The sequence below is a fragment of the Naegleria fowleri genome (assembly GCF_008403515.1).
Source record: "Naegleria fowleri strain ATCC 30894 chromosome Unknown tig53, whole genome shotgun sequence".
Classification (NCBI taxonomy): Eukaryota; Heterolobosea; class Eutetramitea; order Acrasida; family Naegleriidae; genus Naegleria; species Naegleria fowleri.
The window spans coordinates 234,927-249,180 of NW_025407985.1; the positions used below are offsets into that span (position 1 = coordinate 234,927).

The window sequence follows — 14,254 nt, forward strand, 5'->3', positions numbered from 1 at the left end:
TCATCATTAATGAAAGGTAATCAACGCATTATAGGCTTGAATAAATATTCGTAAATTGTTTTAATCTCTTCCGTATCTTCCGAGCAAGTAATCCTTTGCTTCATTAATTTTAGATGAAATATAAGCACTTCCTCCGTTATCAGGGTGATTCAACAACATCAATTTTCTGTGTCGTTTCTTCACGTCTTCTTCCGTTACATGTTTTACAGTCTTTCCGAAACCTAGAATATCCAATGCTTCCTTCTTTGACATTTCAGGATTAAACGATCCCTCTGCAAAGTTTCTTCCATAAATTGGTTTAGAGAGGAAATCTGTATTGAGAGTGAATCCTGTTTTGTTCATTGATGCTGCGTTGAGCGATGCGGCTCGGGTACGAGCAAGTGCTCGGAGAGAAGCTCTTGCAAAAATAAGACCGGTTCCAATTGAAACTCCTGCAACAACCCACGAAAATACCATTATGTTCTTGAATTAATTTGATGATTTAAATTTGTATTATTGATGAGTTGTTCCTTTATGATGGATTTAGGAATTTTTTTTAATTTTTTTTTCACCATTTTGATTGAAATAAGGGAACCACCACAGTTGTGACCTAAACAGTTCCCAATTCACAACCAACAACAAGCATTCGTTTTTCAATCATCAAATTTGGACATTCAATAATATAACTTGATAGTTCTTCCTGAGTGTCTTTTTCTACATGTAAAACAGTAAGAGGTGCATTTACTGGCACACTGTCCACAAAACACATGTCCACATTCCAAAGCAGTGTCTTTCCTTCTTTCAAAACAAATACAACACAAGTCATCTTCCTCCCTGCGTCCATTTGTGTTGTTTGATGAGGAAGACGTTGTAGAAACCTTCTGAGAGGTTATTTGTGAACAAGTGTTGTGAATGTCTTGATCTTGTCCATTTCTCGTCGTGTTGTTGTTGTTACGACTTGATCTTGACCTTCCTGAAGCGCAACAAAATGTTCTCAAGGATTGAAAGCACCCAATGGCAATACAAACGGAAAGGCAGAAAAACATGAAATATCCGTACAAGACAAACCAGATCACAACACTGTAAGGCGATGTAGAAGGATTTCCATTCTTTGCAATTTCAGTCAACCAATTCTTTACGATTTGATTGTATTCATCTTCATAGCGATAGTATCGGGCTACATCAAAACTATTTTGTCTAAGAAACTATTTGATGATTGTGAATGAACATGTTGATTTCGGAAATAATAATTGATCATCCTTACCCTGTATTGAATATATTCCGTAAAATCTGCTCCTTCTCTCAACAGCTTGGCAATTTCCGATGCATTATGTTGTTCAATGGCTTGATGAAGTTTTAGTGTAAGATTACGATTTGATGTCGCGTATAAGCTTGCTAATGGCAACAGGACTATTAAAAAACAGACAATCACTTTGATCGACATTTTTATTTGAATTCGAAATTATTTATAATTTTGTAATGTGACCATGCCTCTTTGCCTTCATGTGACATGCTACAAGATTCACATCCTATGAGAAAAACTTTGTTTTTGACCCTCTCTTAATAAGTCGAAGAAGTATTGTAGATGAAAAATCTAGATCATTGAGTCCGAGCAGATTCTAGCTTCTTTTCTAGGGTATCCTTCATCTTGTTTTCAAGCTGGTTGATTATATCTTTAAGAGAGGGATAATATGACTGTAAAAGTGACAACCCGCTCGAGGTGCTGATGATGTTAATGAAGGTTCCAATCAACAAGGAGAATTTAAGTGACTTTGAAAAGAGTTTAGCTATTTCTTCAAGTTGGCGTAATAGTAAATCTAAAATGCTTGGTTCTAACTTGGACGCAATGTTTTTAGTTTCTAAAATTCTGTTAAGAATGTTGATAGTTACTTCTTCATTCCACACCACTCGTTTGTTTTCTGTGTTTTCAAGCACTTGTCTCAATAAATATATCTTGTCATCTACTTCAAGAATTTTGTCCATCATTCTAGTGATAAGCTCAACTTGGTCTACAGATAATTGTATCGATCTTTCTTCACTCTGTAATGTGGATAGCCCTAGAATAATTCTGTCAATAACAATTTTTGTAAAGTCTGAATTCCCACACACATGTTGCAAACATGAAAACAAATGTCTTGATGCTTTTTGTTTCATTGAGAACACTCTAGGCTGAAAAAACTTTTGTACGAAAATGTCACATTGAATAGTATGGTTTAGATACTTGGTAGAGGTAACTAGCCCAGTCTTGGTAATTAAACTTTGAGTAATATGTAACAGATTTGAGTCGTTCAGCTTTTCTACATTAAGCTCCTTGAAAATCTGAATTAATTGCTCAATGGATCCTGCTGAGTTGATGATTGAAATTAACAAGTCTATCGCAATGTTTTTCGGGTTGGTAGCGCGTTCTAATATCTTTTTGAATTTTGATATCTCTTTTTTCTGGTCTGATGTCAACTCCTTTGGAGTGTCGTTAGACAGTACTTTGGGCTCATCAGATGTGGGTGTAATTTCTGCATTGTTTGTTTTAGGTTTTTTTAGAGTATTTTCGTTTGTAATAGTGTCATGCTCATCCTCCTTGTTTTCTTCTATATGTACAAATTCATCTAGATCTCGTTTTTTGTTATCACTATCAATAGTGATAGTGGTATGTGATAAACCTTGTTGTGAGATAGACTTTCGTTTGAAAACTGTTTTGGTCTGGTATAGGCTCGTTACACAATCTCTCAAAGAATTAGTAGCCGCAATAGCGAGCTTGGGATGATTTGGCAATACAGCAACACTACTTTCAACAAGTTCTAATAAAGAACTATCATTCAATTTGCGACATAATTTTCTAAATAGTTGTTTTAAAATCACCAGATGAGTATGTGGGCTCTTCTCATTCTTGCTGTAAATAACAAATGCATTTACCAGATCCGAAATATGTTTCCGCTTGAATTTGTGGTGTAACTTAATAATGGTATAAATTAATATTTCTTGATATTTGAAGTTGAGAGTAAATATAAATGGAATAGTAAAACATTGCTTAAAATTCATCGTCGTATCTTCATCCACCACTTTCCTGCACAACATGGAAATGAAAGTATCGTATATTATTGATTGATTCTCCTGAACATTTAAATATTCAATTAATACATTTCCGTAATCATCACCATCATCAAGATGTCTAAACCTGTGGTCATCCTCTTCTTCATCATCAGAAATAACTACCACTCCATTTTCTTTTCTTTTGGCAGCCTCTAATCGGAGTTGATGATCCCGATCAATTAATTCTTTAAGAGTATCCCAAAACATTTTTTATGCGATATGAGAAAATGTCCTGCAAGAAGCAAAAACATTCTCTCTTCTCAGCGCATTGCTTTCTAATCTGAAGAAAAGTGTTATCCGTTGTTCCGTGGTTGAAAAAAAAATAAGCGTTAAAACATCTCATTTCTGTTCCTTCGGATTCTAATTAGCGAGAACAGGAATAGGATCACAAGAGTAGCAACAACATCAACCGTTATCGTTGTCTTTTATTTTGTAATCATACAAGAAAATAGCATCAACATTCATATTTTAAAGCATGAAACAAGACTCATCAGAGGAAATTACTATTGAATTTAACACCCTAGATAGAAGTACAACAGGCCGAGAGTCTCTTCCGGTTTCACCTTCTAATGAGCATGATACTACACCCATGATAACTAGGAAGAGAGAAAGTATTGATGATGAAAGCAATTCCTCGACGCGTTTCGATCCAGCACTCATTCATCATCACTCATCGGGAAGAGATTGGATGAACCGACTTAAAACATGGCTTGCCACCTTGAACGAGCCCACTACTCGTCCAAAGTGGTTTTCGTTCATTTCTCCACAAGGAAAGGATTATTTGCAAGCAATAGCAAGGGCAAAGCAAGAACAAAGAGCCTTGGAGGCTTCATCATCCTCTGCTACTCCAACACCAAATTTAGTTGCATCCTTGTACAAGTTTGATGTACAGAATAACTCTGTGGCTGAGAATTATATATTGTCACCATTTTGGAATTATTTAACAGCAAACGTTTTTCCGGAATGGCTTGCTCCTAACACTATCACTTTAACCGGTTTTATTTGCATGGCATTGGCATTTGCTCTTGCATTGATTAATTTTTATTCTTTTATTGCAAACCCAGAAACAAACCCCTATACATTTCTCTATAATTTTGGCTTGGTTTTAATTTCAATATTAATTTTCCTTTATAATACTTTTGACGGTTGTGACGGAAAACAAGCAAGAAGAACAGGAAGCAGTTCTCCTCTTGGAGAAGTTTTTGATCATGGTGTCGATGCGCTTACCATGTCAATTTTGTGTTTGTGTAAGTTATCTTTGAAATTCTCATTTGATCGTAAATGTTTTTGTAGGCTTTTTAATTGCACTAGGGGAGACTCCTTATAAGCCATCTGCTTTATCATCTGAGACAACCACATTCTTTAGCGACATTGGCCGAGTAACATTGCACCTCATTATGATGTTTGCATTTTACGGGGCACATTGGGAACATTATCACACTGGAAGATTTTACATGGGCTTTGTCTCTGCTAGTGACGGTCAGTTCGCCGTAGTTGGAGTGCATTTAGCCTCGTGTATTTATAACCTCTTTCAAAGTGGCTCAAACGTTGTTGGTTTTGGACAACAAACTATTTTGGGAATGAGTTTGGCGTTTTGGATCATTTTAATCACCACCATGGGCACCTTAGCATCACCAGCTTTTGCCGTGTTCCATGTGTTAAAACATTACAGACAACGCTCCAAAAACTTGGAAAGTGATCTTTCGAACTCACATAATAATTCACAAGAAGAAACCTTCCCGAACGAGCCTAATTTAGATTTGGAATCTGGCTCTTCCATTTCAACTCAACAATTCAAAAAGTACAGCATTCTCAAAATGTCCCAAGAGTTAGGAAATGCTGTTCTTGATTTATTGGTAGTATTCATTTTCTTTGCAGTTTATTTCTCAATGACCTTAATCTCGAGAATTATTCCTGCAGATGTTGCTGGAGACAACTCATTTTATCAAACAAATTGGATTTCTATTTATGTTGTTGGAGCTCTTACCTTTGGCATTTATCTTACCACCATGAACATTGCACGTGTGACAAATCATCCATATCCAAGATTCACCAAACAATATGTAATTATGCTCCTTCCAATGATCATATTTGTTTTGAATGGACTGACTATGATTTTTTCATCAAAAGGACCTCTCATTCCTGCAAAAGGATTGCTTATTTTCAATTTAGTGTGGTCCTCAAGCTTTTATCTATTCTTTGCTGTGTCAGTCGTCTGGGAATTTTGTAAAGGCCTTAATATTTATGCATTTAGACTTTCTCCAGGATCCTCAACACTCTCATCAAATAGCCAGAACTCATCTTCAATCCAAAGAGATGTATCAGCAAGTACTTCATCTCCCCAAATTTTGCAAGAGAGTGACGACGAAGAAGATGATTTGGAAGCTCAAACCAATAAGCGCTCATCTCCAAGAGCCTCCCAACTCATCGAGCAATTGTAAATCTTTGTGAGGACATTCCTCGTGTAGTGATTCAATGAAATAATCATTTCTACTTTATTGTTATCCTTCAAAGTTTGTTCATGACGACAATAATCTCACCAGACATTCTCCATAATTTCACAAATGTATTTGATATTAGCACAACATATAATATAGATCTTTGCGAAATTAAAATGTGCCATGACCAACAAACTCCAAAAATCAACACAATGATTGGGTTACGTCGGTTGGTTTTGAAAACCGAGCAAGGAAGTACAAGGTTCAACACAGTAAGAAGTTTAAGGTAACGTACGGTGAGATGGTCGAGCGGTCTAAGACGACACGTTAAGGTATGATTAATACCGTGTTCCGCAAGGGCGTGGGTTCAAATCCCACTCTCATCAATTTTTTGTTCTTCGAGAGGAATAAATTTATTTCATCCACCAAGGTGCCAATCATGATTGCTGAAATGATCACGCTCCAAAGTGTTGAAACATTTGAATAGAGTGGCATTGTTATGTTGGTCATGTTTCCGTTCGTGTTATCAAATGTGTAAATCCTAATTTCTGAAACATTAAACATGCTTAATTGTGTGAAATTTAAATACACTACAGTGGATGTCGTGTTAAAGATAACTCCCCTTCATATCCAAATACCTCTTGCCATATGGCTAAATAATAATTTCCATTGTTCTTCTGAAAGAGAGTATGATATATTTTGGAATTCGTCGTCGAATTGGGATTCATCTCCAAACTTAACTCTTTCAAAGCAAATTTTGGTTGTCGAGGCTTCTCCTCCAACACAGAGATCATATTCTTCAATGCATAATAGAGAGGTTTAGGTTTTGGTGGTTCACTATTCGTGGTTGAATTATAATATAAAAGTCCATAATATTCTCGATCATCACACATTTCATAGAGATAGGTTCTTTCAATGCCCTTCATCCATTGCAACACTAAAGATCGTAATGTATATTTCGTTTGAATCAATTCAGGTACCCAATACATCACAGGACCCAATCGAGTTTGCCATCCTGTTTCTGTTGTCACCACAGGCTTTTTGTTATTCACTTGAACACTTGAAGTTAAATTCTTAAAGTAGTCAACAGTTCCAGTAAATCCGTAAAGAGTCTGAGGTCCCCATCCTCGTGTCTGAGGATAAGTTCCATAATAGTTGTGCATGTTTGCAAAATCAATATATGGACTCAAATCTCCAACAGCTTCAAAGGCCTGTAAGGAAGTCAAAGAGGGAGCAAGCACTGGAAAACTTGTATTATGATTGTCCCACAAGAATTTCGTCCAATTGATTGTGACATTAACCCAATTGGGATCACCACTCAAATCATATTCATTAATTCCTTCATAGAGTTCGAAAATGTATGGAACTTTGAGAGGATAGCCTCGAATTAAATCAGCAGTACGAGTTGGAGTATCGGTCAAGAATATTCCCTTAATTCCATTCATTCCTAAATAATTGTGATGATCGAAATACCATTGAGGTCCATTTCGAAGTGAATCTCTAATTTTACGAATTCCAGAGTCGAGAAGATATTTCGCAAAATCATCAAAGTAGTTGTAATAGCACGAGTTGACATAGGAGAGATGAGTGTTCACACCAATGGAATTGACAAAATCATCGGCACGAGTGGGCATGACGGTTGCTGCAAGAGTCGATGTGATGAATGTCAGTGATGTCGAAGATAAATCATGATTGGGAGTGGTGAATTTCGACGTCAAGATTAGGAAGATGCAGAGTGTGAACCAGAGGTACAACCGGACCAGAGGTGACTTCAAGCCACTCTTGAATGACATCTTTTTTTGAATCTGTTGTGAAAGCTGAAGGTCAGATCTTGACGTTTTGACTTGGAAACAATTAGATCTCGTAACGAAGGAAAATTCCGTCTCATATTCAGTTCTCCATGGAGAAGTGAGCAGAACGTTATGTTTGATGAGATCTGTAATTCCCATACGTGTTAAGCATCATCATCTCTTTAGGGCAAGTTTTAAAGAAAGTAATAAAAAGAAAAGAACGAAATAGTGGTTCGACTTGGATTGCGGTCAACTCAAGAATGGAAACCAAAAGAAAATGCGAGCAGGCGTTTTGCATCAGTTAGGAGCCTCACCCGTCTATACCGAAGATTGGCCAGAACCATCATCAAGTAGTTCTTCTTCCAATGATCAAGAAGTACTGGTTCATATGAAGGCTTGTGCCATCAAGAATTTAGATAAAGCTCGTGCCAGTGGAAAGCACTATTCAAGCCACTCGGAATTACCTGTGGTCGTTGGAATGGATGGAGTTGGAAAATTACAAGATGGAACTCGAGTGTATGGAATGGGTACCACAGGAATGCTTGCTGAATATGCTCTAGTCGATCGGAACAAGTTGATTGCTTTGCCTGATCAAGTGGATGATTGGACGGCAGCTGCCCTTCCGAACGCAGTGTTGGGATCCTATTTGGCTTTGTTTGATCGAGGCTTGATGAAGAAGGGAGATGTAGTGCTGATTAATGGGGCCACTGGAGTCACAGGTAGATTATGTGCTCAATTAGCTAAATATTATGGAGCATCCAAAGTCATTGCAACAGGAAGAAATCAACATTCACTCAACAAATTACAGAATGAATATGGAGTGGATCAAACCATTTCATTATTGGAGAAGGATGAGCATGTGTTGATCGAGACAGTTCGTGCTATTCATGAACTCACTCCAATTGATGTAGTTATTGATTATTTATGGGGTCATCCTATGGAGTTGCTTTTGCGAGCTCTTAAGGGCTCTGGTTTGCATTCATTCAGTCACAAAGTCCGAGTTGTGACTGTAGGTTCGATGGCAGGAGAGCACATTCATCTTTCTTCAAGTATTTTACGAAGTTCAGCAATAGAGATTTGTGGATCTGGTTTTGGGAGCTTCTCCGTTGAATCTATGAGAGAATTTTATGAGAAGGTTTTACCGGAAATGTTTAAGCTTGCTGGACAAGGGATTATTAAAGTTGAAACAGAAGTGGCAGACCTTAAAGATGTTGAAAGTGTATGGAATAAGGAATTTGATTCTGGTAAAAGATTGGTCATTCGTATTTAAATACACACAGAAACTGTTGTAAATGAGTGGATGTGTTCACTCCAGAAAATAATTATCATTGAGGATCATCTCATACAAGAGAGCTCTTTTTAGAAAGTGATCATTCTTAGTCTATTTTTAAAAAAACTGAAAAAATTTAAAAAAAAATAGATGCAAACAACCAATAAGAACATCTTTACATCTTCAGAATCATTATCCTCCATATTGTCTTCTTGTTGCAGTTAATTATTATTTGATCAACATTATTCAATTCATACAATATTATCAAAACCATCAATAATCATCAATAATATTATTTAAAAACAACACCTAAATTTCAATCACCAATTAAAACATCAACAACAATAATAACAACAACAGCATGGATCATCAACAATACTCATCCGATGATGGAGAATACTCCTCTAGTAGTAACACCAATAACTCTTCTACCAACAATCATAAAAACAATGACCATACAACTCCAACAAAATCAAAAGCGGGAGAATTTGGCAGACCTCTCATTCCCTTTTTCATTGATGGAACCAATGGAACAACACCAACAGGTGGATACTCTGTAAATGAAGATTTATTTCTAACAGACGAGCAGGCCCAACAACAGCAGCGAGTATTTGTACCAAAAGGAGAGAAATCAATTCGCGTAAGAGAATTTAAAGATGGCTACTTTGAATACAAAGATCTTTCTTTGGACAATGTCAAAGACAAATTAACATTTGACTCTAGAAATCCGTCATCCTCTTCCGGTAATAGCAATACTTCTTCATCATCCTCTCAGCAACCTCATTTCTTTGCTCATCATGTGACATCCCCGCCACAAGCAGACAAATCGTCATCAGATAATGGCCTTGGAAAAAAGTCGAGAACCTCAACGAAGGATCATTTTGCTAATTATGAGAGAATGGTGGTTCCCTATCAACACTATAATACCACCACAAAATCAAACGAAAACAGTAGCGGAGATGAAAATATGGCCTCTGAGCAATCGAATGGTCGTGAAAATAATTCTTCGTCTTTCTCCAACAATGGCATGGATAATTCTGGTGAAGATGAAGAAAACAAGAGAAACAAAAAGAAAAAGAAGAAGGTAATGGTTCCTGTTAATGTTCAAAAACAGAGCATTTCAAATAGTAGCAGCAATAGTAGTGGAAATTCTGGATCGAATGCTGCTCTCAAATCTGTTTTGAAGAAGAGCCCTTCATCAACACGTTCCTCATCTTCAAACGACACTAGTTCGAACAAACCATCCGTGTCAACATCTTCAAATGCTTCTCCCCAATCCTCAGCTAGTAACAGCAAGACGTCACCAATCTCCAATGTACATTCTTCCACAAATGTAGGTCCTACCAAGTCATCATCGAACACTACTACTTATACTTTACTTGCTCCATCCTACTTTAATGCTTCGGAACGAAAAAGAGTTTCAATTTACTCTCCAAAGGAGGGACTTTTGAAACCAACATGGTTTCCATCTTGGCATAGCTTTGACATGGCATATTTGGAAAGTACCGTTCTGAAGGATTTGGAAGAACAGAAATTTCAAACACCTCCTCATACTTCTTTAAAACTCAAACCCAATGCTCCAATGCCATCAAGTCCTCCATTCCAGCAAAACCTACCTCAACTTTCTACATCTGCATCTTCAACATCCTTAACTGAAGAGGAGCTACTTTCAAGTTTAATCAACGATGGATCTGTTATCAAGCTTGATTCTATGGATAGTTCATCAAAGAAAGAATCCTCTTCAGAAAAGAAGTTTGCTGGTGGCTCATGGTCAAACTCACCACACCCAAGCAAGCTTCCAAAACCTCTTTTCAGTAATTGAGAACCATGTCAAGAACAAGGTGTGAGGTTTAATACTTGAAACAAGCAACATCTGTCATAGATTGATTCACATTAGGGCATTTATTAGTTAAATCATCAACATCTATGACCATTAGAACTGAATAAACTGAATGATCTCTTTGCTTGCTTCAATTCGAACCTGGTCTTTTCTTTCTGGCCCTTAATAAGGGAACTTTCAGTTTTCACTATAAATAACCAACTGGCAATCAATTCTAAGAAGGTATTATGCTGAGATGAATATCTGAAGGTTTCGACACCATAAAACATCATTCCATTCCTTCGAAAAGAAAGTTTATTCTTGATTCCAATATTTCATTTCCATGCCTTGTGGTGCTTCTCCTTTAACCTTCTTTGATCCTACCTCCTTCCAATTTGTAGATAAAACAGTACCTCCGCTTTCTTGGAAGCTCTTCATCATGGCTCTTCTTGTCTCTTCGTCTCCTTGAGAATAAATTTGTTGAAAAAGTTTTTGCAAAGCAGCGTCACCCTCAGGCTTTTCTTCCTCCTCTTCTTTCTTGCCAATTTTATCCAGAGTGTCAAAATCAGTTTTCTTTGAAGTAGGATATTTCTTTGGATCGACTTGAGAAACAAAGACACTTGCTGTCTGGAATTGAGGGTCAAATTTGTTTGCATTTTCAATTGTTTCCAATGATGGCCAGTCGATAGATGCATGAGTTTTCTTCAATTTAATTTCTACCTTGGAAGGTAAATGAATAATAGATGATTCCGAAGGGATAACGTCGTCAAAAAGCGTAAATGTTCTCTCCCAATTTGTTAAATCTTCATCATTTAGAGTAGATGGTACTCCCTCTTGAGGAGGTAAGTTCAGTGAAATAATTAATTTGCTTGGTTGAATTTCGATATGTCTATTTTCTTTGCTGATAGGCTGCAATCCCAAAAGATTTACAACTGCATACTCTCCCATTTGGAAAAAGTTCCATTTGATCTTCTTCTTGAGAGGAGTCACAGTAAGAGTGTTGGATGATGTGCTTGATGAAGAGGAAGTTGTAGCCGATGATGTTGTACCAGTATTTGTCGTTGTTGTTGATGCTGTATTTGTAGTCTTTGCACTTTCCACTTCTGCTCTAGCTTTTCGGAGCCATGTTTTAACTTTGGAATCATCAGGTTTGAGCAAGGAGGCCTTTTCAAAAGCTTCTAAAGCCTTTTCAAATTGCTCCATCTCAAAGCAAGCCATACCCTTTCTCAAGAATCCATTAAAGGATGTATTGGAAGACAATGCAATAGCTTTTTCGGCATCTTCAACCGAAGCTTTGTGTCTTCCGAGTTGATAATTACAAGCAGATCTCTTCTCAAAATATTCAACTTTCTCCTCCATATCAATAGCTGCTGAATACTTGGCAAGAGCAGCTTCATATTCCTCGTCCACAAACAAATCGTTACCCTGTTGATAGAGTTCGGAAGCAGTCTCAAAAGATGGCATCCTATTGTTGATCAGTAAATCGTGTGTTTGATTTTTTTTTCAATTCCGATAGGAAAATCATCTCTTCCGAGGTCTTATTGAATTGTGCTTTTGTTCGAGGTCTGTTTTCGTTGTCTCTCTTCCGATGATGCATCACTCTTCACAATCAGCACTTCTCATGCCAAAGGTATGTTTATTTTGAGTTGTTTTGTTTATCATATTTACAAATTCAATTATCATTTTTAATTCACGTTTTGGGAAACAAAACAATGCATCGTGTTCAGCTGTTCTTGGTTGAATTAAAAAGTAAAATCAAAGTTTTTATGCTTGTCTCTTTTATCTAATAATAAAAACATGCATAGCGAAATTGAATATCGAGAGCAGCAACAATTAAAAACAACAAATTGGATAAGAACAGCGAATAAATTTCAATTTAATAATAATTGAAAAAATGAGTTCTGTCGTTGACGAAAAGGCTCTCGGCCTTGATTTGAAAAAGCCCAAGAAGAAGTCCACCTCATCTTCTGCTGAAAAGACCGAAAAGAAGACAAAGAAAACATCAACATCCGAAGAAAAGACTGAATCATCCGAAGAATTACAACTTATTTTGAAGGATGCTGTAAGTATTTTATGATCATCACCAAATAATCCATCATCACGTTATTATTATTTATTTGGAACACATCATCACGAATATGTTCTCCATAAATACAGGCTCAACTCTTCAAACAAGCATTGGAAAAGGTCAAAGAGGAAATGCCTCTTCCTTCCATCGATACTAACGTTGAAGAAGACGAAAACATCAACGAAATTGTAGATTTGTTAAAGACCAAGAAGAGTGCTGAGGTTATTCAAATCATCAACAAAAAGCAACAATCACAAAGCTCTGGTGGTTCTTATTGGAGTGAAGACAGAGAGGAATCTGCCGAGCTTCAAGGCTCAGATAGAGACTTGGCCTCTCTTCTTGCTAAGGATGATGATCATGGTCCACAAGCTTGGAATAAGTCTGATCGTAATTACAAGTATCCAGAACTTTTGGAACGTATCTTTGATACTTTGAAAAAGAACAATCCTGAATTGGGAGGAGGAAAGAGAAAGCCCATCAAAGTTAAGACACCTCAAGTCGCAAGAGATGGTCCTAAGAAGACAGTTTTGATCAACTTTACTGAAATTTGTGCAAACTTACACCGTGCAGAACAACACGTTTTGGATTATTTATTTGCAGAATTGGGTACAACTGGTAACCTTGACGGTAGCAATAGATTGGTTATTCGTGGTGCTTTCAAGAGCAAGGATATTGAGAATTTATTGAGAAAGTATATTACCGAATATGTAGTTTGTAAGATTTGTAATAGTTTGGACACTAGACTCAACCGTGACCCTACTACCCGTCTCTACTCCATTCACTGTGCCAACTGTTTGGCTTCAAGAACTGTCAGTGCTGTCAAGCAAGGTTTCGTTGCTAACTTGAGACGTAAGAAATAAAACTTTTGGTCGTTGCCATTATTAAAATTTGATGATAACCTGAGTTTTTGTGTTTATTGAAGCGAGATGTTTGTGGATGTTTTTATTCAGTCTCCATTGTGTTGCCTTTTGCATCAACATTAGACGAGGCCCCAGAAGATTCTTGCTGTTGAGGATTCTCCTCATTAGGTCTCGAAAGTAAAATTGACGAAGAGAACAAAACCTTGTCATGAGAGGGCACTTCAGCTTTCTGTGTTTGTGGTTGTTCCGTCACTACCATTGCAGGTTGACCTCCCATTGGATTTGCAGCCAGTGTCGACGAAACTGTTCGAGTGGTGGTTGGTTGACCAGATTGATTGTTTTTTGCTGAGGTCGAAGGTCCACCCTTCTTCTCAAACTTATCCACATCGATCAGGGCGCTTACATCATCAAAAGGACAACATTTCATATAAGACATGGAAAAGGTCTTCTTCTTTTTCTTGGAACCAAATGTATAGGATTCAAGTGAAGACAAATTGTAAGATCTTTCCATTGCAATCTTTTGATGAGGAGTGTCATGAGTCGAAGGTGGAACATGTTGTGTGGAACCACTTGCTTGCAATGATGTGTTGTTATTGTTGTTGTTGAGGTCATTGGTTGGTTCCGAAGAGGACTTTATATCACCAACAGCACTACTCAAATACTCCTCCTTGACGCACTTTTGAGCAACTGCTTTGGGATTACTCTTTCGTCGATGCTCATGATGATGCAATTGAGGGCTAGTGTCCATGAAACTTGTAAAGAAGGATCTATTTTTCTTCTCAGTTTTAGTGGAAGGCGTCACAGTTGAAGTAGAGAGGTTAAAAAAGCCCATGTTGTTATATTGGTAGTCGACTGTGAAAAGCGAACTCTTTGGAGAGAGGGTAATATTATTTTGAAACAAAACTCTGAATTTTTTCTTGTTGTTAAATTCCACTCAATGGAA

At 37.1% G+C, this 14,254-nt stretch overlaps 10 protein-coding genes across 10 annotated transcripts; 4 read left to right on the forward strand and 6 right to left on the reverse strand.

The window, feature by feature from the left end:
• Positions 1–60: 60 nt before the first annotated feature.
• On the reverse strand, positions 61–456 carry FDP41_006750 (uncharacterized protein; the record flags this gene model as incomplete). The annotated part of the gene is made up of 1 exon (XM_044710419.1): positions 61–456. One exon carries the CDS (start codon positions 454–456, stop codon positions 61–63), a length of 396 nt encoding a protein of 131 aa, XP_044558853.1.
• A 197-nt stretch (positions 457–653) lies between these two features.
• FDP41_006751 (uncharacterized protein) lies at positions 654–1,423 on the reverse strand (the record flags this gene model as incomplete). The annotated part of the gene is made up of 2 exons (XM_044710420.1): positions 654–1,184; positions 1,244–1,423. The coding sequence occupies 2 exons, from the start codon at positions 1,421–1,423 to the stop codon at positions 654–656; spliced, it is 711 nt and encodes a 236-aa protein (XP_044558854.1).
• Positions 1,424–1,578: 155 nt separating this feature from the next.
• FDP41_006752 (uncharacterized protein) lies at positions 1,579–3,273 on the reverse strand (the record flags this gene model as incomplete). The annotated part of the gene is made up of 1 exon (XM_044710421.1): positions 1,579–3,273. One exon carries the CDS (start codon positions 3,271–3,273, stop codon positions 1,579–1,581), a length of 1,695 nt encoding a protein of 564 aa, XP_044558855.1.
• A 268-nt stretch (positions 3,274–3,541) lies between these two features.
• On the forward strand, positions 3,542–5,507 carry FDP41_006753 (uncharacterized protein; the record flags this gene model as incomplete). The annotated part of the gene is made up of 2 exons (XM_044710422.1): positions 3,542–4,313; positions 4,360–5,507. 2 exons carry the CDS (start codon positions 3,542–3,544, stop codon positions 5,505–5,507), a joined length of 1,920 nt encoding a protein of 639 aa, XP_044558856.1.
• A 587-nt stretch (positions 5,508–6,094) lies between these two features.
• On the reverse strand, positions 6,095–7,297 carry FDP41_006754 (uncharacterized protein; the record flags this gene model as incomplete). Its single annotated transcript, XM_044710423.1, has 1 exon — positions 6,095–7,297. One exon carries the CDS (start codon positions 7,295–7,297, stop codon positions 6,095–6,097), a length of 1,203 nt encoding a protein of 400 aa, XP_044558857.1.
• Positions 7,298–7,571: 274 nt separating this feature from the next.
• Positions 7,572–8,564, forward strand: FDP41_006755 (uncharacterized protein; the record flags this gene model as incomplete). The annotated part of the gene is made up of 1 exon (XM_044710424.1): positions 7,572–8,564. One exon carries the CDS (start codon positions 7,572–7,574, stop codon positions 8,562–8,564), a length of 993 nt encoding a protein of 330 aa, XP_044558858.1.
• Positions 8,565–8,925: 361 nt separating this feature from the next.
• FDP41_006756 (uncharacterized protein) lies at positions 8,926–10,386 on the forward strand (the record flags this gene model as incomplete). Its single annotated transcript, XM_044710425.1, has 1 exon — positions 8,926–10,386. One exon carries the CDS (start codon positions 8,926–8,928, stop codon positions 10,384–10,386), a length of 1,461 nt encoding a protein of 486 aa, XP_044558859.1.
• A 312-nt stretch (positions 10,387–10,698) lies between these two features.
• Positions 10,699–11,847, reverse strand: FDP41_006757 (uncharacterized protein; the record flags this gene model as incomplete). The annotated part of the gene is made up of 1 exon (XM_044710426.1): positions 10,699–11,847. One exon carries the CDS (start codon positions 11,845–11,847, stop codon positions 10,699–10,701), a length of 1,149 nt encoding a protein of 382 aa, XP_044558860.1.
• A 430-nt stretch (positions 11,848–12,277) lies between these two features.
• On the forward strand, positions 12,278–13,311 carry FDP41_006758 (uncharacterized protein; the record flags this gene model as incomplete). The annotated part of the gene is made up of 2 exons (XM_044710427.1): positions 12,278–12,445; positions 12,541–13,311. The coding sequence occupies 2 exons, from the start codon at positions 12,278–12,280 to the stop codon at positions 13,309–13,311; spliced, it is 939 nt and encodes a 312-aa protein (XP_044558861.1).
• Positions 13,312–13,393: 82 nt separating this feature from the next.
• Positions 13,394–14,143, reverse strand: FDP41_006759 (uncharacterized protein; the record flags this gene model as incomplete). Its single annotated transcript, XM_044710428.1, has 1 exon — positions 13,394–14,143. The coding sequence occupies one exon, from the start codon at positions 14,141–14,143 to the stop codon at positions 13,394–13,396; it is 750 nt and encodes a 249-aa protein (XP_044558862.1).
• Between the last annotated feature and the right edge of the window lie 111 nt (positions 14,144–14,254).